Source organism: Oratosquilla oratoria, chromosome 32 (assembly GCF_046742065.1).
Source record: "Oratosquilla oratoria isolate Oo_2021 chromosome 32, ASM4674206v1, whole genome shotgun sequence".
Classification (NCBI taxonomy): Eukaryota; Metazoa; Arthropoda; class Malacostraca; order Stomatopoda; family Squillidae; genus Oratosquilla; species Oratosquilla oratoria.
The window spans coordinates 4,897,446-4,919,945 of record NC_134808.1 but is presented as its reverse complement, the minus strand read 5'-3'; the positions used below and the strand labels follow the sequence as shown (position 1 = coordinate 4,919,945).

The 22,500-nt window shown below is 40.0% G+C and overlaps 1 protein-coding gene across 2 annotated transcripts in view; it reads right to left on the bottom strand.

Moving 5' to 3' along the window:
* LOC143041742 (cytochrome c oxidase assembly factor 6 homolog) overlaps nucleotides 1-22,500 on the bottom strand; it is a 143,239-nt gene that overhangs the window by 34,137 nt on the left and 86,602 nt on the right. Inside the window, exons 2-3 of one of the 2 annotated variants that reach the window (XM_076213756.1) lie at nucleotides 5,841-6,055; nucleotides 4,335-4,391 (exon numbers count right to left, since the gene is read on the bottom strand). In XM_076213756.1, coding sequence (XP_076069871.1) covers nucleotides 4,335-4,391; nucleotides 5,841-5,984 — 201 coding nt within the window. In that variant the 5' untranslated portion in view covers nucleotides 5,985-6,055. Of the gene's footprint in view, nucleotides 1-4,329; nucleotides 4,392-5,840; nucleotides 6,056-22,500 lie in introns of both variants that reach the window. The other variant, XM_076213755.1, reaches the window with a different exon arrangement.

Genomic DNA, 22,500 nt, shown 5'->3' with positions numbered 1-22,500 from the left:
TGTGTGTGTGTGTGTGTGTGTGTGTGTGTGTGTGTGTGTAAGAGGCTGGTAGATTGTGGTGGACATTTAGGTAGATAAAGGGGTAGGTGAAAAGATATGGAAATTTTATTACTTGGATGTTTTGAAACAATGGCCGATAGGAAAAGCAGAGTTGCATATTTTCGCCTGCCGTCTTGTGCTTTGTTAACATAGGTTAGGATATCGAGACAGTGCTGAGTTGACGAAATGTAACACGAAGCCACATTCCGTTTGCGACATAAGTGCTTACGTAAACAGTATTGCTTGAGACAGTATAACAGCCTTTCTGATTGGAGAAAAGGGTGGAGGAGGAGAGAAATTATTGGCACATGGAGGTAAAGTCACGCCCTTGAAGGGTGGCACTTATTTATAACATTCAAAGTTATTGGAAATTGTGACGTCGGAGCAGACTTGGCTTGGTGGGATGTACAAGGATCCCAAGGGGAGTCCCTTGGTGTAGATTGAACTAAGTGTATTTACTAAGAGGAAAGAAGATAAGAAAAGAAATCTGAGTTTAATTCACCCCATCAAGAAACTTTAATATATAGAGACCGAAGCTTCTATAGAAACATACTTAAGAGAAGGAAGAGGCGTGGGACTAACAGTGTGTGTGTGTGTGTGTGTGTGTGTGTGTGTGTGTGTGTTTGTGTGTGTGTGTGTGTGTGTGTGTGTGTGTGTGTGTGTGTGTGTGTGTGTGTGTGTGTGTGTGTGTGTGTGTGTGTGTGTGTGTGTGTGTGTGTGTGTGCGAGCACGCGCATGTGTGTCTGTGTGTACGTGTGTGTATGTGTGTGTGTGTATGTGCGGGCGTGCGCGCGCATGTGAGTGTGATTCTGACTGTGAGTGAATAGGTGAGTGACTAAGTGTTTGTGAGTATGTGGATGAGTGAGTGTGTCTGTGTGCGTGGATGTGTGTTAGTGAGAGAGAAAGAGAGAGAGAGAGAGAGTGTGTGAGTGTGTAAGCGTGCCTGCTGCTTGTGCTTTCGTGGGCGTTTGCTGCCACGCCGCGCCGCGCCGCGCACGCGGAGATGTAAATTCTTGTGAATGAAGAGTGCCGTTGCCACTGGCTGTGAATGCCTCCGTCTCCAAGTGCTTACTCTCTCTTTATTTGTTTCTCTTTTCGAGGCATTGTTGGATCTTGTCAAAGCCTGCCCACCCACACCCCCGTCACCCACCACCTCCCTCCTTCTTTGACGTCACCAGAACATTGGGAAGGCCTATTTTTCTAAGAACAAATAACTCTTATATTCATCTGTAGCTGACGGATTAATTTTCATATATGTGAAGTTCGAGCCATGATTTACACATCTTTTTGTCAGTCGTTGTCAAGATGGGCAGGTATTCACGGGAGGAGGTGCTTAGGCTCATTTCACAAGTGTCGACTTTTCGCCGTGCACCGTCCACAACACGACGCCGTGCTCTCAAATAACCATGGGTGTCTATGAAGGCTTTCACACGTCACGACCACGGCCACGTGTGGAAGCGTCTATAGACACCCATGGTTATTTAAGACGGCGTCGTGTCGTGGACGGCACACGGCGAAAGTCGATACGTTTGAAACGAGCCTTAGTTGTGACCGTGGTCGTCACCTTTGCCCTAACACTTGGGAGTAGAAGCTGTTGTTGCATTCTTTTTGCGGGTCTGCTAAAAGCGTCATCACACAAAGGGCTATTTTTCCTCCGACTATTGGAGGAGATTTGCAGCAGATTTGCAGCAGAGCTGGAGAGGGAATTGAATGACATTCTATGTAGATTGTTGAAAAAACTCTGAAAATTGCTTGGCTCACTGATTTTACGACGAAAAAAGTTCTGGAAGCGGGCAGTATCGCCGACTAATAGATGATTGGAGGAAAATAGTCAAGTGTGATAACATCTTATCTCGTGCGAAAGAGGATGAGAACGAAGCCGTTAGTAGGTAGACTACTGTTGCTTGGACTGTCTCTGGTCCTGTCTCTCTTACACGACACTGTTGCCAGCAACCTTTGGGGATCCCAAGACTGACAGTTATATCCCATCTCACAAGTAGAAGTTAGAAGTTAGCGCTTCTCTCTCTCTCTCTCTCTCTCTCTCTCTCTCTCTCTCTCTCTCTCTATCTATCTATCTATCTATCTATCTATCTATCTATCTCTCTCTCTATCTCTCTTTCTCTCTTTCTCTCTGTCTCTTACTTTCTCTGTCTCTCTCCCTATCTCTTTCTCTTTCTCTCTCTCTCTCTCTGTCTCTCACTCTCTGTCTCTCTCTCCCTCTCTCTTTCTCTCTCTCTCTCTCTGTCTCTCACTCTCTGTCTCTCTCTCCCTATCTCTCTCTCTCTCTCTCTCTCTCTCTCTCTCTCTCTCTCTCTCTCTCTCTCTCTCTCTCTCTCTCTCTCTCTCTCTCTCTCTCTCTCTCTCTCTCTCTCTCTCCCTCTCTTTTACTGTTGCTAAATAGCCGAGTCTCTGTGTTTACGACCCTGTACAGCACTAAAGTGCTAATGTTGGTACGCATTCATCTCCTGACTGTTGTCTCTGTTAACTTTTTCTAGTTGCAAATACTATACATAATTTATTCTTGAATCATTCTGAAGAGGATATCTTTGTGTATTTAGACTGAAAATGTGTGGTCGCACAAAGAAAAGTAAAGTAAAGCGGGATTTTAGAGATAAGATGAGAAAGAAAAATTGGACACAGAAAATTAATCTAAAAGATGAAGTTATTAACTTAGTTTGGGAAGAAGTAAATAAACAAAATTATAATAATGATCATAATGACAGTTATAGTAATATAATGATAGTGATGGTGATTATGATAGCAAGGGTGATAGTGATTACTGATAGTGATGTTGATGGTTACAGTGTTTAGTGATAAGGATGGTAAGGATAATATTAATAATCACGGTAATGGTAATTGGTAACGGTAAATTGTAACGGTAAATGGTAATAGTTAAGGTAATGATAAATGGTTATAGTTAAGGTAATGATAAATGGTAACGGTAAATGGTAATAGTTAAGGTAATGATAAATGGTAACGATAAATTGTAGACGGTAACGGTGAATGGTAGATGGTAGCTGTAAATGGTAACATCAAGTGATAATGGCAAATGATACTGGTAAATAATAATCATATATGGTAACGGTGAATGGGTAAATGGTAATTATAAATGGTAAATATAAATGGTGAATGGTAATGATGACGGTAATGGTAATTGTAATAGTAATTACAGTAATTAGACCTCCAAGAAGAGAAGATGCGGCGGCGGCAGCAGCAGCAGCAGCAGCAGCAGCAGCAGCACAAGGAGCAACAGTACAAATCTGAGAGCAGATCAAGCTCAGTCTCGAAGGCACGGGCCACGTGACATGACGTCATCTCGTTTTGTGACGTCACGCGACGTCATCTCGTTTTGTGACGTCATGCGATGTCACGTTTCTATTGTCGTTGCGTCACGTGCGCGCTCCGAGGCTGTTTGCACGTGCCCCACGTATGAACGGCATCGGACCAGGGACATCAACGCACTGCTTACAAAAACGTTTATGGCCTAAACGTTCCCCTCTTTCCATTTGAATGGGTCGAACCCCTTCCGTGACGGGCGGCACTTTTGTATCTGCTGCTCTCTTACTGCCTTCAGGTGTTTTTATTCATATTTTTGGTACTTCCCTCGGTAGCTACAGGGGCAAAGGAAGCAGTTAGTTGATGTCCGGGCCTTCGGAAGCCATTGGAAATCTTTAGGAGAGCCTTTGGAAGTCTATCAAAGCCTCCAAAAGCCTCTAGAAGCCTCCGAAAGCATATAGAAGCCTCTGAAAGTCTCCAAAAGCATATAGAAGCCTCTGGAAGCCTCCGGAAGTATATAGAAGCCTCTGGAAGCCTCCGAAAGCCTCTAAAAGCCCCTGAAAGCCTCCAGAAGCCTTTGGTGCCTCTGAAACACTTCAGAAGCTTCTAGAAGCCTTCGGAAGCCTCTGAAAGGCTTCGGAAATCTCTAGAAGCCTCTGGAAGTCTCTAAAAGCCCCTGAAAGCTTCTGGAAGCCTCTGGTGCTTCTAAAAGATTCTGGAAGTTTTTGAAAGTCCCTGGAAGCCTTCGGAAGCCCCTGAAAGACCTCAGAAATCTCTAAAAGAATCTGAAAGGCCCTGGAAGGCTCTGGAAGGCTCTGGAAGGCTCTGGAAGCCTCTAGACGCTTCCGGAAGACTCCAGGTCTCGATGGCGACTCTTGCGTGGGCACTCAAAGCGTTCTGGATCTAGGAGAGTAGCGAGTTTGCCAAATTGCGAGTTTCAGAGAGCTTCAGCGCGAGTAGAACTCGCGACTTAACTCTCTGGTTGGTGGGGAGACGAGCAAGTCAGCAACTTACCCTACCGAGTGAATACGCTCCTTGAATTCCATATACTGTCTCTTCCGGTCAAAGTGCTTCACCTGTTAGGGAAGAGGTTAAAATAAAGTAAGAAAGTGTTTTAGAATATCTTGATTTCTAAAAAAAATAGATAAATTAATTAAAAAATAAATGAATAAGTAAACAAATAGGTAGTAAGAATAGATAGAAATGTACAAAATGCAAAATAGGATAATAATTGGTGAATTTACTGATCCTGTGGGACAAAGGAAAACGCAAAATAGAAAAGGTGGTCGTTGATTACAAGTAGCGTTTTATGCTGATAAAAGTGACTGCATTATTGACCCTGCTCGATTGTTCGTAAAATAGAAGACTTAAATTTGTTTCGCATACAGATGCCCAGAAAGCTACGTGTGGGTTTATGTGCGATAAAGAAGAATTTACTCTCTATTTCACATGTAGTTGCACGGAAAGTTATGTGTAGGATTATATGCAAGATAGAAGAGTTCATTAATAATTTCATTTACAATTGTACCTGCGGCTACACAAGTAAACTGACTATTTGTAGATTTTTTTCCGAAACAATATTACAATGAGACGAAGGGTCTAGGAAAAGTAATTAGAGGACTGCTCACACTAGCGTTTTCAATCGCGGCTGTTAAATTACAATGTAGGTCAATTGAGCCGTTCACACAACCGCGCAGTTTTACCTTGTCTATGCAGTACCGTCGCAGTTTCCGCCCGGTTCTAACCTTTAGTGCGAACAGGGCTCTAAAAATGTGCGCCGCGCGAGGGCGTTTTGAAGATAGGGCAATCCTCTCTCAAACAAGAATACAAAGCTTTCGAGTTCTATTGAAAACCATGATCAACAAGTGATTTTTGGCAACGTAATTGATATATCATTATTATTATTCTTTCTAATTTGTGAAAAAAATATCATTAATTTTCTTTGAAAGATCGTTTTATGTGAGAGATAAGGATGAAAAATCACAGCCTTAGGGACACCGCCCAAGGACAGAGGGTGTGAGACCATCAAAATGTTTTTTTGACTATTTCTTTCTTAAACCTAGATTTGTCCAGTTTAAATCCATTACTAAGACTCCTGCCTGTTGTGTGTTCCTTTGGCCCCCAGACATAACCCGTCTTCACCCAGACATATATCTGCATGTCTGAGTAGATATAAAGAAGATTTTCGTGTAAGGAAATAGTGTGCATGTGATAGGAAAGCTTTGCTTGTGTGAATTGTCTGTTTAAGGCATCAGAGAAGTCTAGCAGAATGTATACATTATGTGCTCATTAAGTATGAGGCCTTTGTACGAGAAAGTTCTCCGCCTTTCTTTGTACGAGACAGACCTAGGGGCACATAAGTGGGCCAAATTGTTTCAAAAGTGGGACCACAAACCAAAACCTAATGATAGTCAGTGGATGTCCGACGAATTTTCACAGAGCTGAAGTGATCTTTAGGTGGCTAAGGAACAGCAGTGCATAGGTATGGGCTATATGATGAAATAGGTTAAGAACCTTTGACTTACCCAGTGGGTCGGGCATGACAGCTCGTACAGGCGTCTCAGTTCGAGGCAGCTGTTCTTATGAGTGTCCGGAAGGTCTAGACAAGCCCAGTACCGGTCGCGCGAGTCCCAACAGGCCTTCCGAACTGTCTTGTCCCGGAAAGACATCTTGAGCAAGAAAACTTCAGGCAAAGTTGATTTTTGGAGTAAAGATGTTTTCCCTGTCTTTATTCTTGACCCTGGGGATGAAAGAAAAAATAATTGGATTTTTTAGTTTATTTGGCCTAAGATAGTGTTTGTGTTCTTGTTATAGGTACAGGCAAGATGAAAAATACTTGATAAGTTGTCAATGATGAATTAGTAAACATGGTTCTATGTCCACATTAGAGAAAAACTGGTGTGGTTTGAGGAAAAGGTTTTAAAGTGTGTGGAAATGGTGTGAGATGAGGGAAATAGGTGGAAGTAGAAAAAAAAAATAAACTGAACTTTGGAATGGAGACAGAAGTGCGGCAATGGCTAAGGAGAGGTTTACATCAGGGGATTTGTTACGAAGAAGGAATGTTTTTGTGTATGAAAGGCATCGTATGAAGAGGGCAGGAGTGAAACACAAGATGAACAAGAGGGTCTTGGACGTGATCGGCAGCTATTATCCTCCCAGAGTTCATATATGACCCGCTCTAAGGGTATTGTTGTGACCTTACACACACACACACACACACACACACACACACACACACACACACACACACACACACACACACACACACACACACACACACACACACACACACACACACACACACACTCACACACACACACACACACACACACATACACACACACACACACACACACACACACACACACACACACACACACACACACACACACACACACACACACACACACACACACACACACACACACACACACACACACACAGTCACACGCGCTCGGGCACACACATACGACTCCTTACTCGCCAGCGCTGGAAAGCCGACTTGCAGTGATGCGATGCTTAACTTCTCACCCCTGTGCGGGACTCGAACTCTTATCGCTGAGCTAGTGGTTGAGAGCGGTACTACTGCACCGTCGAGTCGTAAGGTGAGGCGGAGCTGGGATGGAGGTGGGATAAAGGTTTGAGAATTATAGCAGAATTAAAGAGATGCTTCGGAAAGAAGGGAAAACATGCAGAGAAAGAAAAATGAGCAGGCGGGCAATTATGATCAGCGTGCGAGAGGGCTGGGGGACCATGGAAGGGAGATGAGCTGAATGCTTCAAGTTGTTGTTGAATGTAGAGGATGACAGAGAGACGGTCGGAAATGCCAAGAGAATGCCTGGAATGGGTGAGGAGAATGACCGAGTAATTCCGAAAGGAAGGAATATAAGTAAAAATGAAATATTCATATGAAAGCTACTAAGGCACCAAGAGTAGATGGGTTATTATGTGGAATGTTTGGCAAAAGGTAGTTTAATGATAGCGGAGTAGTTGTTGAGATTGTTCAATGTATGTCTCAGGGTAGGGAGTCCTCCAGTTGACTGGAGGAGTACATGCATAGTTTCAGTATGCAAAGGGATTGAGGTAAGTATGAAGGATTAGTTTGTCGAGTGTGAGTAGGTGTTAAACGTGAGAATTGAAGGGGAACATGGGGAGGAACTGAGAATAAATAAGAGAGAGAATCTGCATATGTACAGTGTTTGTAGTAGAATAGGTTTGTCAAAAAATAAAGAAAGATTGAAATGTATGTTGGATGTTCGTAGACTTGGAAAAATATTAGGGCAGGATTGACAGAGAAGCGTTATGGATTGTATTACGTATGTATGGAATATATATTCAAATAAAGATGTTATGGTTGCAAGTAGTTATTATCATGATATCTATGAACCAACTGATCTCTTGCATGTTTTCAGTGGCACTTCTGCAAAACATCTGGGCTGGGGATATACTACATTTGTTAAAATATATTTATATATGTATATATCTATAATTGGCACTTCGATGATGCCTGCCAACCTACCAACTCTGTTTTATTTAGTCTGCGTGAGTCACTGGAAGTGTGTGTGTGTGTGTGTGTGTGTGTGTGTGTGTGTGTGTGTGTGTGTGTGTGTGTGTGTGTGTGTGTGTGTGTGTGTGTGTGTGTGTGTGTGTGTGTGTGTGTGTGTGTGTGTGTGTGTGTGTGTGTGTGTGTGTGTGTGTGTGTGTGTGTGTGTGTGTGTGTGTGTGTGTGTGTGTGTGTGTGTGTGATTCACCATGGTCTTGAATCACGTGTTGGATTTGTGATCGACAGTTTTCACCCTCCCGGAAGAGAGCTCAGAGCTCATATATGACCGATCTATGGGTGGTGCTATGACCTTACACGCACACACACACCCAACTCCCCACCCACGAAAGTTGGAGTAATGACTCGCAGCGCAGTGATACTGAAATTATTTCAGCCTTGGGTGGGATTCGAACCCGAACAGCCGTTGTGTTGGCCGGGAACTCTACCACCGCGCCACCGAGTGGCGCGCGCGTGTGTGTGTGTGTGTGTTCGTGTGAAAAGGAAAAGTGCACTTCGTCAATTTCTGGGACAACTTCTATTTTGATAAAACTCTGAGGAAGACGGTCTCCACTTGAATGCGGCCGGAGCAGCAAGGTTAGGTAGGCTGCTCAACAACAGCCTGGCCGACATCAGAAGAAAAGACTCCTCAGCGGAATTTTTATTGCGGAATACTGTTTGCCAGGCTATTAAATTTTCAGTTGCGAAAAAGAAAATAGAATAGGCGGTGGAATAATCTTGTATGTCCATAACTCCCTCCAACTATCACTATTAATAACAGAAGCAGTAACAAATGTTGATATATTGTTTGTTGAAATTAAAAACAATTGCAGTAAATCTAAAGTAGTGATTAGACTTGTTTATAGACCACCGGGTCAGCTGCTGGAAAATTATGAAAACTTATTCGATTTAATCTCAGAAACTAACGCTGCGAGACAGTAATCATGGGAGACTTTAGCTCACCGGTTAAGAGATGGGACGAGGATTTGAATTCGCATACAGGCCGAGAATTGTAGAGTAACTTACTGGAAAGTGACTTCCACCAATACGTAAACAGCCTACCCGTGAAAATAATATCCTGGACCTATTTTCTACAACAGAGAATCTTGTAAATGAAGTGAATGTTGGAGCAATATTCACTACTAGCGATCATCGTATCATCACATTCAAAATGAAAATGAAACCTAGTTTATTTAAGATCAGCAAGGAGAAAGTACCCGACTTCCGTAGAGCCAATTTTAACAGACCCCGATCATTACTATAAAACTCAGACTGGAGGAAAACTTCGACAGAAAGGATATTGACAAAGCGTGAGAAAACTTCACCACGGAGTTAAACAGTGCTGTAAATCTATGTTTTCCCTATCGTGAGAGACGTCCGGCAACAAATAAACCAAAGTGGTGGAATAAGGAAATTAGTAACAACCTCTCGTAAAAAGCGTGCGTACAAAATATATTTATCAACTAAAAGTCAAGACGATAAATTAACACTAGACAGAATTCGCCGCGAAACGAAAACACTGATAAAGCGTAGTAAGAAAAATCTCGAAAAGTATATTGCTGAGGAAGCAAATCGAACCCTAAAGAATTCTATAGTTATGCGAATAAGAAGAAAACGCTTACCTGCGGCATTGAACCACTATACAACGATGAAGGTAAACATACGGATGATGAAAATGAGATGGCCATAATCCTTAATCAATTTTTTGCATCCGTCTTCACAGACGAGGATTGCTCAGTGTATCAACCACCAGAACAAAAAATGTCCCTAAACGTCTCAAATCAACTCATAATTACTAAACGTGATGTCGTAAAAGCAATTGATAAGTTCAAAATAAATAAAGCCCCGGGACCTGACAAAATTTCACCAAGAATTATGCGAGAAGTCAAAAATCAAATCAGTAAGCCCATGTGCATCCTATTCAACAAATCTTTAACACTTGGTAAAGTCCCATAAGATTGGAAATGTGCTAACGTAACACCAATATTCAAGAAAGGGAACAAATCACAACCAGGCAACTACAGACCGATTAGCCTGACTTCGATCGTGTGTAAACTGCTAGACCATCATTCGCGACAGTGTAGTGAAATTTCTAGAAGAAAGTAAAATTATGAAAGATTCATAACATGGCTTTCGTAGCAAACGCCCATGTTTAACTAATCTCCTCGACTTCTTTCATAACGTATTTAGCAAATACGAGGAATGTAGATCTGTTGATATAATTTATCTAGATTTTCAGAAGGCATTCGATAAAGTTCCTCATAAACGATTGGTCGACAAATTAAAAACACACAGTATTTCTGGTAATATCCACAACCGGATTAAAGATTGGCTCTCTGAGTGAAAACAGAGAGTTGTAATTAACCTTACACGCACACACACACCCAACTCCCCGCCCACGAAAGTTGGAGTAATGACTCGCAGCGCAGTGATACTGAAATTATTTCAGCCTTGGGTGGGATTCGAACTCGAACAGCCGTCGTGTTGGCCGGGAACTCTAGCTGGCTCGACGTTAAAAGTGGCGCACCGTAAGGATCAGTTTTGGGACCCGTTTTGTTCTTAATATATGTAAAGGATCTAGACGTCGGCCTCCTCTGCAAAGTATCAAAATTTGCTGATGACACAAAAATCACCGGTAAAGTAACAACCACCAAAGAGAAAGAAAATTTGCAATCCGATCTAGACAGATTATCAAGCTGGGCAAGCAAGTGACAAATTAAATTTAACATTAACAAATGTAAAGTCATGCACATTGGAAGTAACAATGATCACATCCAATACCAGATGAATGGCGTAATACTAGATTCAGTAACTAAAGAAAATGATCTAGGAGTTTTAATATCAAATGACTTGAAGCCAAGTCAACATTGCTCAGAAGTTGTTAAAACAGCAAATAAATTGGTTGGCTTTATCGGAAGAGTCTTCGAAAATGAATCAGAAATAATATTGCTAAACCTTTATAATTCCTTGGTCCGTCCCCATCTCTAATACTGTGTACAGTTTTGGTCCCCATACTACCAGAAAAATATTAATAAACTAGAAAGAGTGCAATGGAGAATGACCAAAATGATACTAAGGCTGAGAAATCTGCCGCATGAAGAAAGACTTAAAAGTCTAAATTTATTCTCACTTTCAAAAAGGAGAATGCGAGGAGATTTAATCGAAGTTTTTAAAATGTTCAAAGGCTTTGAGAAAATCAATGTCAAAGATTACTTCTTATTAGACCAATCTAATAAAAGAAGACGTCACGATTTTAAAGTAATTAGTAAAAGATTTTCTTGGAATGAAAGTAAGCATTTCTTCTTTGACCGGGTTGTTAATGCGTGGAATTAGTTACCTTCCACTGTCGTTGAAAGTAACACAATAACACCATTTAAAAATCGCCTAGATAAATACTTAGACTCTAATCCGCAAAATAAAATATTATTCCTTGCAATAAAAGACCTGACAGCACGGCATTTAATTGTAATTGTGGTAGCAGTAGTGTTAGTTCATCTACTATCGCTTGGTTACCCTGTTTCCTTAAGTGTAGCTTAGTATAGTAAACACAAAGAGCCTCGTTAGGGCCAGTAGGCCTGCTGTTGTTTGTTCTTCCTTTGTATTCCTTTGTGTGTGTGTGTATGTGTGTGTGTGTGTGTGTGTGTGTGTGTGTGTGTGTGTGTGTGTGTGTGTGTGTGTGTGTGTGTGTGTGTGCGTATGTGCGTGCGTGCATGCGTGTGTGTGTGTGTGTGTGTGTGTGTGTGTGTGTGTGTGTGTGTGTGTGTGTGTGTGTGTGTGTGTGTGTGTGTGTGTGTGTGTGTGTGTGTGTGTGTGTGTGTGTGTGTGTGTGTGTGTGTGTGTGTGTGTGTGTGTGTGTATGTGCGCGCGCGTGTGTGTGTGTGTGTGTGTGTGTGTGTGTGTGTGTGTGTGTGTGTGTGTGTGTGTGTGTGTGTGTGTGTGTGTGTGTGTGTGTGTGTGTGTGTGTGTGTGAGCGCACACACATGGTATGCACATACATACGCCCAAGATGAAAATAATTTCAAAAAGAAAATAAAGTTTCAGTTGCTGGGTCGTAAAATAAAGAAGCAAAATCCGCGTCAGTTCGGTCGGGGAATAGCTGGTTAGCAGAGATGACTGAGATAAAGATTTAATGACCAAATTGTGGAAGTCAGAGTCTCTTCATAGTTGAAATGTTTGCCAGGCGCCCAATATGATCACACAAGACTTCACCTGTTATGAGAACATCAACTCAAGCTTCCACACCAATAAGACTGTTTCTCTCTTGACATACGATCGTCTTCCCACCCTCTGTTTAATTTTTTTCTCGCACGTTTTTTATTGTTGTTATTTCCAAGACATTGTTAATTTTGGATTTTATTACGTAAATTATGTTAACGCTTTTCTCTTCGTAAAAAACGTGTTATGTATTTTTTTTGCCTCAGCATACATTTTTATATTTTCATTTTCTTTTATTTGTCGTGTTTTCCCCCCAAGGCCTAATGTCATCATATCTCCTGTGCGTTCGAGTCTCGTATGTTTTTGTTTTGATCTTCATTTTCATATTTCACTCTTTTCTTTTGATATTTATTTATAGCTTTATCTTAGCTTTCGTATATACTTTTCTTTTCTCTATAAAAGAAATGATATTTTTTTCAATTGCGTTTTGGTTTTCTGCAATCATCACGACTCTTGTGCGTTTGATTCTTGTTATTATTTCTTTTCTTTTTTCTTTTTTTGCCTCCAAATTATATTAGTTTTGCCTTGTATTTCAATTGGTGACTGAAAACACGATTAATTGATCAATGTTTCTTTGTCGTCATGTGCAGATTTCCTTACAACAAAAACATCACAAGAATGTCCTAAGTCTTTACCCCGTCATCACTGACATATATTCTATTCTTCTATCCAATGTATTTTAATCAATTACTCAAAGTAATTTCATAATACAAACATGAGAGAATGACAATAAGCTTTTTCTCTGTGTCTGCGTCTATGTCGTTGTCTTTTGATATGAAAGGGGACTCAGACAGATTTGAGCTTTGAAATTCCTGATATTTGTCACGAAAGGCTTTCACCAAAAGAATAAACACACACACGTAATATGAAGGTTTAGGCACAGTCTTAGCAGATCAGATCAGGTCAATTTGTCCCAATATGACTTCTGGCCCTCCTCTCGCTTGGCCAACAGTTGAACAGTGTGGCCAGTCCTATGATGATGAATCCCTCATCTTGTTCATTAATGTCTAAACTGCGTGGGTTTGAATTCCTCACTCCTCTCCGATTCCCAGCAGTGACTGTAATTACCTGCCCCAACACTCCAAGCACAGGCCTAATGTGACGGCTTCGGCCACAGCTACTCAGCGCCTCCTGGCGTAGTAGGCTCCTCATTTACAAAGGATTACAAAGGAGGAGCATGCCGACAGGAGAACTTTGTGTCCATAACTAGGTCGGATGCGGAAAAAATATAATAATGATAAATAAATAAAAGAAAAAGAAAAATTATAATGATGATTATAATAATAACAAATAAGATAAATAAATGCATAGGTATTGTTAAATAATAAAGAAACAAGTAAATAGTCGATGATAATAAGTTGACAGATAACTAATAATAAATGAAATTCGAGCAAATAATAATAAATAAACAAATAATAACAAACTCGCAAACAAATAATATAAAACAAATGGCAGGCATTACAGCATCTTGCTTAGGTATCTAAACGAATTTTAAAGCTTTGAACTGAACTACATTGCACTGTCTCTGCAGGACGTTTGTTCCATTCACGGTTGGCGAAGTTGTTTCTACCTACTTACAAATTAGATATATTTCCTGACAGTTTGAGACCATTATTTCTTGTCGGATTCTCATTCAGTGTGAAAATTTTGTCACTTCTGATGTTGTCAGTTCCCTTTAGAATCTTAAAGACCTGTATCAAGTCACCTCTGAGTCTACGCTTTTTTAGGGAGAACAGAGTCATATGTTTTAGTCGATTTTCGTACGATTTATTTTCGACTCAGTTAAAACTGCCTACTCTGCTTTTTGTGTTACGCATGACGATGCCCCAACGACAGAACCTGATTTTTTACACAAATATTTAAGAAAAAAAAAAAAAAGTGAAATATGTCCTACAGAACAACTTTCAGACAACTGCCATATACATTCTTATGCAGACGACCTACTGCTGATATGTGCAAAGAGAGGAAGGTAGTTCAATGAAACGCAGCGTTTGCCAGCGTTTCTGTCTTTGCGAGCAATCTCGGGCCTGTAGATGATAACAGATGAAAGATTGGGTCTGAAAATATCAGGACATAAGTCTAAGACTAACTTTCTTTTGCTTTGGAGAGTTTCATCGTAGCACTACAAATACAAAAAATAAAGTTTAAGTAGTTTAACTTCTCTTGATACTTAGGGGATTGGATAGAAAAATGGTTGCTATTCAACAGTGAAGTTGCTCATCTGAATAGATAGAAGACTATGCAATCGCTCCCTCTAAACTATAATATTGTAAGATTAATTGCATACGAGGTTAGAAGAGCTGGTAAACTACAGTCCATAGCAGCAACAACAACAAGAAATAGATGAGGCGGAACAGAATGCTGCTATCAGAATCATCCTAGGATGATCTTCCTTCAAAACCCCGTCGATTTTTTACCGATTAGTTAGCCACAATCACCAGAATGTCTCCAACTCAAAAAATGTCTAATTTACTTCTTAGCCGAAACTCAGGAATCTTCTGAGATGCGTCTTGTTCACGCTCTGCACTCGAGATAGCCTCCAAGTATGACTTAAAGAACACCTTGTTCGAAAAAGAAGAAAAAGAAGGTGAGGAAGAGGAGGAGGAATGAGAAGAAGTCGGAAGCTTTCTTAATGAAAATAGAAACTAAGACTTGACACAGTCCAGAAAAGGATGGCAGAGAGCCACGTGCACACCACATGGCAACTCACATCACATCTACAGGTCACTCAATCCTGAAACTCGAGTCACAAAGGCAGACTTTGTCACGTGGAGAGTACTAGAGGGCATATAGTAAAAGAGTACCAAAGAAGGAGTATCAGATTCTCAGACAGAAGCTGTGTCATGCAGAGGATATGTTTGTAGAGACATATACATGGACAGCACATGTATCACCCCTTACGTATAAGGATGAAGACAGGACAGAAGGGGCAGAGGCAGAAACAACTCTCTCCCACCTTATGATCAAAAGAGTGAAGCATAAGACGGGAGAGACATAAGACGGGAGAAACTGTCGACGTGATGTCCTTAGACGAAATCTCCCCCCAGCAACACAGGTCTTTGGAGCTGGTTGGTGTCATAAAGAAGAAACGTTTTTGGAGGTCCTGTATAAGTCTCTTTATGGCCTATTTTGCAGAGATTAGAATTCTTTGTGCCATCCTAACCACTTTCACTGTCATCTTCGCCCACTGATGACGAGTTTGCGAAGTGTAGTACTGCATTTTTCAATAAACACTAAAACAACAGCCTCATCAGCCATGTGCGTTCATTCCGTTGATATTTTTTGACAAATATCAGGAAATTAAAAGATCAGGTTTCTGTATCTTACTTCAAATTCTAACTTGTTCAAATAAATAGTAATTATGTATGTGTGTGTGTGTGTGTGTGTGTGTGTGTGTGTGTGTGTGTGTGTGTGTGTGTGTGTGTGTGTGTGTGTGTGTGTGTGTGTGTGTGTGTGTGTGTGTGTGTGTGTGTGTGTGTGTGTGTGTGTGTGTGTGTGTGTGTGTGTGTGTGTGTGTGTGTGTGTGTGTGTGTGTGTGTGTGTGTGTGTGTGTAAGTGTGTAAGTGTGTGTGTGTGTGTGTGTGTAAGTGTGTAAGTGTGTGTGTGTGTGTGTGTGTGTGTGTGTGTGTGTGTGTGTGTGTGTGTGTGTGTGTGTGTGTGTGTGTGTGTGTGTGTGTGTGTGTGTGTGTGTGTGTGTGTGTGTGTGTGTGTGTGTGTGTGTGTATGTATGTGTGTGTGTGTGTGTGTGTTTGAGTGCGTGAGTGCGTTTGAATACAGTTGAAAATGAGCTAATAACCTTTTGCATTTATAGCTTGCAAACCAGTTATAAGCAACCTAGAATTCGCCTCTGTCGCATAAAATGAGATCATCTATATTTTCGTATTTCGCTATAAATATGTGAGAAGATAAATTGCTATAGCAGACGGAAACATAATTGAAAAAAAGCAAGAAGCCAGTTGCAAAATCCTTTAATCCAAGACTTCGGACACAGAAAGTTGTCATGACGTTTGCCAGCAACATGAATATCACATTAAAACAATCCCTAAATCTTATATAGTAATAAAAAAGCAAATAAATAAAAATAGAGAATACATAACAAACGCTGAATTGTATACTCGGGTTCTAGATTACGGAGGACTCTTAGAATGTCACAATAAGACACACATTGTTTTTATCCTTTTTGTGTATCGAAGTATAAATATATTTCTTTATTATGGGTTACTAGTTTTTCAATATCTAATCACAGAACTTTTTCATGTTTTTATGCACTATTGTAGAGATCTATATCTTTTGTTGAAGCATCAATACTTTTCAAAATGTTGTACTAGTATCATATGAGTGAAACTACAATGTATTTTTTCATAAACGCCCTGCCATTCCTTTTAAGATCATTATAGAAATAGTTTCTGATTATTAATTGTTAATATGGATCGTGATATTTCCCATAAAAAATATATAGCTGTAAAGAATGATAAATAAGCTTTCAGCCCTCTTTTAAGAATAAAAAGTATTTGTGCGAAAAACAGCAACAAATTTGAAACAAAAATCTTGCAGAATTACCAAATGATCACATGACGATATGACGTGATGTCGTCAGTTCTTGAATAGCGCATCCCCTTATAAATATTACTTCCTCTAACAGTGGACAGTTTTACTCAAATGGGGGACTGTGACGTAGTCAGAACGGCGACTAAAGCAAACCAGACCCGACGTCGCGCCATTCAGTCTACGTCCCCCCCCCCCCATCTTACGTTCACCAAAATAAAATCTAGATCTACAGAGTGCTCCAAAGGTGCGAGAATTGAGACTATTTTCTTCGGATCGATTTTTTTTTCTTTCTTTTACGTGAAAACGATATGTTTTAATGTTTATTTTGTACACATGAAGTCGATGATTTATGAATTTTTTCGTTCACGTGGGAACGTTAAGTTTTTAGAATTATTTTATCACGTGATGATAACATTACGAACTGGCTCGGTCACCTAGAAATTATCTATGGTCTTTGTTCGATAATTTTCAAAACGATAACTTATGAAATTTGTTACTTCATGTAGAGACGATGTGACAATATTTCGTTGTTCACCCGAAAACGATATGTATTTTTTTTCGTTTACGTGAAACCAGTGAATTATGACATTTCCTTGTTCACGTGGAAACGATAAGTTATGAAAAATTTTCGTTCACGTGTCAACAGTACGTTATGACATTTGCTCGTCCACGTGGAAACGACTATTTATGACATTTCTTTGTTCAGGTAAAAAAAGAAAGAACGATTATTTATGACATTTGTTATATTTGCCACACCTATGAAATATAAGAAATGTACTACAAATAAAATGACCTAACAGCAAATCTATTTATTTATCTATTCATTTATTCAAAGCTTACTTATAAATTTATCTATTTATTTTTTGTTCATTCATTTAGTTATTATTTATTTATATATTTATTTGCTTATCTATTTATCTATTAATTTATTATTTTATTTATCTATTTACTTATTAATTATTTCTTTTACTTGTTCATTCATCTATTTTGTAAAAGAGGATTCAGACAGGAAAAGGGAGTGGGTGGAAGGGAGGGAGGGAGAAGGAAGGAGAGAGGGAGGAAGAGAGGTGAAGGAGGGTGGGAGGGAGGGGTCTTGTTGCCATGTAGTCAATTTCTGCCGGTTTGAGGAAGAGAGGGAAAGAGTGAGTGAGTGAGGGAGAGAGGGAAGGAAGGAGGAAGGGAGCGGGAGAAAGAGAAAGTGAGGAGGATGTGGTGGGGAAAAGGGTTAAAGGAAGAAGGATTAAAAAGATCTGGAAATATTTTGGTGTTTAAGTATGTAAATACATACATATACCAAAGGCTTTCTTCACCCTTACACGGGAGGTAGCCAAAAAACAAAGGCATAGAAACCACTCCCACCCATTCCATCCCCAACATACTCCACTCCCCTCTACCCTCTTATCTTGGCACCTCCTGGATGATGGGTCATTCTTGCATCTTGTCCACTGCCCTGGGTCAGAAGCAGTGTCGCAAGACACAACACATCTAGAAAAGGAGAAGACGGGGAGAAATCTCTTTGGGATGCGTCAATGTATTTCTCATACATGCTCCCTCACCCCTATCCCCCACCCACTTCCCCTCATGCATCACAGCATCATCCATACATAACCATTCTCCATTCACCCCTTTCTTCTATCCTCTCCTGTCCTTCCTCAACAGACATTTCCCTCTTTCCCAATGCCCCTTTTACCCCATCCATCCATCTCATCCTAGATCGACCCCTCCTGTTCACTCCTTTTACTAATCTTTCTTCATCCTTTCCATGTGTCCAAACCATCCCAATACTATTTCATCCACCCTATCTCCCAACTCCCTTTCTACCCCTGTTCTCCCCCTCACCTCCTCATTTTTCACTCTATCCAACTTAGTAACCCCTGTCATACTTCTCAGGCATTTTATCTCACACACATTCAAATTCCTTCTCTCTTCCTCTCTTATTTTCCATGTTTATGCTCCTTACAGTGCTGTCGGCACAATCACTCCTTCATACATTCTCCTCTTAGCATCCATTCCCAAATGTCTATTTCTCATTACACTTTTTACTCCACCAAGGCATTTACTCACTTCTCTCAATCTACATTCTACCTCCACCCCCACTCCTCCCTTTCCTACCACATTCGCACCCAAGTACCTAAAACTATCCACTTCCTCCAGTCTCTCTCCCTTAATACTCATTTCCAGTCTGCTGCCACTTTCTCCCCTTGTACATTTCATCACCTTACATTTACCCACATTTATCTTCAGCTTCCTTCTTTTACACATCTTCCCAAACTCTATCATTAACTTTGTCAATCCCTCCTCTGATCCTACCAGAAGCGTAGTGTCGTCAGTAAACAACAACTGGCTTATCTCCCACTTTTCTCCATTTTCTTTAACCATCTTCAATCCCTGACCCACTACCCTTGCATTCACCTCTCGGACCACCCCATCCATGTATAAATTGAACAGCCAGGGCGACATAACACATCCCTGACGAAATCCTACCTTTACTTCATACCACTCACTCTCTCCATTTCTAACCCTAATGCAAGCTCTACTACTCTCGTAAAAGTCTTGACTGCTCTTAACAGCTTTCCTCCTATCCCATATATCTGGAGAACCTCCCACAGTGCCTTTCTGTCTACCCTATCGTAAGCCTCTTCCAGATCCATAAAAGCCCAAAATTCATCCTTACCTTTTCCTATAGCTTTCTCACATATCTGTCTTACCACAAAAATATGATCTACACAACCCTTACCTGTCCTAAATCCACCCTGTTCCTCATCAATTACTCCCTTGGTTCCTCTTCTAATTCTCTCAATCAAGACCCTACCACAAGCCTTTCCAACTACACTTAACAAGCTAATCCCTCTAAAACTACTACACTGACACTTGTCCCCTTTCCCCTTGTAAAGTAGAACTATATAGGCACTCCTCCAGTCCTCTGGCACTCTACCCTCTCTTAAACAAACATTAAATAGCCTCACCACCCAGTCCACCATCACTGTACCTCCTTTCTTCAGACATTCTATATGATATCCATCCAACCCAGGTACCTTACCTGCTCTCATCATCTTAACAGCTGCCTTCACCTCATCTTTATTTATTTCTCCTCCATTTTCCTCACTCATCACGGTCAATTTCTTAGCGCTTCCCACTGCAACTACCTTTCCCTCCCTATCCTCCTAAAACACTCTCCCCACCTTCCTCTCACTGCCTTCTCTTCCATTATCATCTCTCCATCTGCACCTTTTACCTTTTCTTCTCTACTAATTTCGCCTCCTCTTCCTCTCTTAATTTCTTTCCAAAACATCTTTTTATTACTTTCAAAAAATTCTGTCATACTGTTACCCCATTTCACATCTGCTCTCCTTTTGGCCTCCTTTATCTTATGTATATATATATATACAGAGAGAAAGAGAGAGAGAGAGAGAGAGAGAGAGAGAGAGAGAGAGAGAGAGAGAGAGAGAGAGAGAGAGGTTTAGACTAACTAGAGCAAGAGTTTCAGAAATCAAGCTAAGTGGATACAAATTCATTTACATAGAAATAATATTAAGCATGACTACAGGTTATTTAGAAAAATAACCGAAGTGGGGAATGTAAAATAGTTCGATGTAATTATAAGTAACGATGAAATATCCAAACTTTGTTTTACTGCTTTAGAGAAAGCAAACAGAATACTGGGAGGGCTTGCGCCATTTTCTTTACTTCAGGATTTCCTTTTATTTTCAATCGTTACACTGGTCAACAAATATTAATAAAATACCTGTCCCACAAGCAAAAGGAGGTGAACTTGTTAGATTTTTTCTACTGATTTCAAATATGTTTTCAGAATTTTTCTATCAGCCATAGTGTTTGTGTGATTGCATATTTAATTTCAAACAATTATAACTAATAAATGAGGCTGATATTTCAATGAAACTTACCTTTAAATTATGAAAACGTATATTTTCGAGTGTATTTTGCTTCTGTGAGATCCCTTTTTAGTTTCCAACGGTAATCAGCCAACATTGAAGAGCTATACTTCCCTTGATACCGGGTTTCCATGCTCAGAATGTCCTGGTGAGACCTCTCACCGCACTCGTTAATGACGGTGCCAAGATTTGAAGGGAAAAAGTCCGAGTGAGAGTCTAGAAAGTAGATTTTTAGGCTCATATTGCATCCCAATGCCTTGTAGGATGTCAGTGGCTCTTTTACGATTTCAGAATAGTTGTCTGCTTTATGATTCCCCAAAAACTCTGCGCAAACTTTCTTAAATGACAACCATGCAGCTTTTTCAACATGATTTAACTATTCATAAAAATTCCGGTCTCTCATCATCTCCCTAATCTGTGGTCCAATAAAAATGCCTTTTTTGATTTTTGCATCATTTTCTCTAAGAAACTTATTTTTCAAATTTGTAAATACCTTGTCAGTTCTCTCCATACCTTTTAAAAAAAATTCAACCCTAGCTTAATGTGCAAAGGAAGCAGATAAGTTTTCTATGAATCAAAAGAGGAGGACTGACAACATTCTTCACTCTGGGGTCAGAGATCGTTTTGGCCACAGATTCTTTTCATAATATATATTTTTTTTTTAATCCCGACTATCCACTCACAGAGAAAGCACCAAAACTTTGTGTAACCCAGCTTCATTTCAAGTAAAATTGCCACAACACTAAGATCACCACAAATATTACATCTATGTTCGTCATACTTAATTTTTTACAATAGAAGCTTCATGCTCTCATATGTTTCCTTCATGTTAGCTCCATGGCCCAGAGGAACAGAAGGAAACTTATTTCCACTGTGGAGCAAAACAGCTTTCAGGCTCACTTTTGAAGAAGCAATAAACAAGCGTCACTCATTCCTGTCATATTTATGGTTAAGTTCCTCCATAATAGAATGTACATCATTGCAAAATACCACACCATCTTCAATTGAGAAAAACTGTTCAAAATCACAATGTCGTTTACGATAACAGCTAACTTTGGATTCTTTCTGGAGAAGATTCCAGCCCTTTAACCTGGAAGCAAGAAGTTCAGATTGCTTTTTTGACAAGTTTAAATCTCGCACAAGATCATTCAGATCTCCCTGACTCAATAAATGTGGTTCACTTGAAGAAAAGATTGGCTGAAAGAGTATGTATTCTGTTTCTTTTTCCATAACCTCCTCACTCGACTCAACATCTCTTAGTTCCATTTGTTTTGGGGGGTCAGGTACAGGAAAGTCTTGACTGTGAGGTGATGATCTCATAGCAGATGATAAATTAGGATATCTTACAATATGCCTGGATGTTGATGTTATGCCTTTTATATTTGTAATGCAGAATTAACCATCTGAAGTATGATCTTTTGGTTCTCCCCAAACCATAGGGGTGGCAGAAGGCATATGACGTGAACCTTTCGCCATGCAGTGAGGAACCTGACACAGGTTACACAACACACATGAGGGGCCCAGCTTTTTTACCGTGGAACACAAAAATTGTGGGTGATGAAAAAAAAAATGGACATTATTTTTGTTGACCAGTGTTATTAATAAAATAATTTTGTTCGTAGAAAGCTGACAAATAAGCCCCTATTTGACCAATTTCTTTTTCCCGATTGGTGAATATTTTCTAATGCTCAAACTTATATTTCCAGCCTATGTTTATTAACTAAGAGAATTATTTTGTGACGTCATGTCATATTTTATTTTATTTCAATTTATTTTATGTGCCGGTGGTAGGAAAGTGTGTCAACGCCCATTTGTTTTTGAAAATATCAGTCGTCATGTATTAGGTGATTCATGAACTTTGTTTTCATTCTAATTTGATATTTTGAGTTGTGAAACTGATTATGAGTGTCCAGTGTTAATTTCTGAACTATAAAACTGATAATAAATATACTTCACTGTTCAATTTCCAAAACGCTTAATGAAACCATC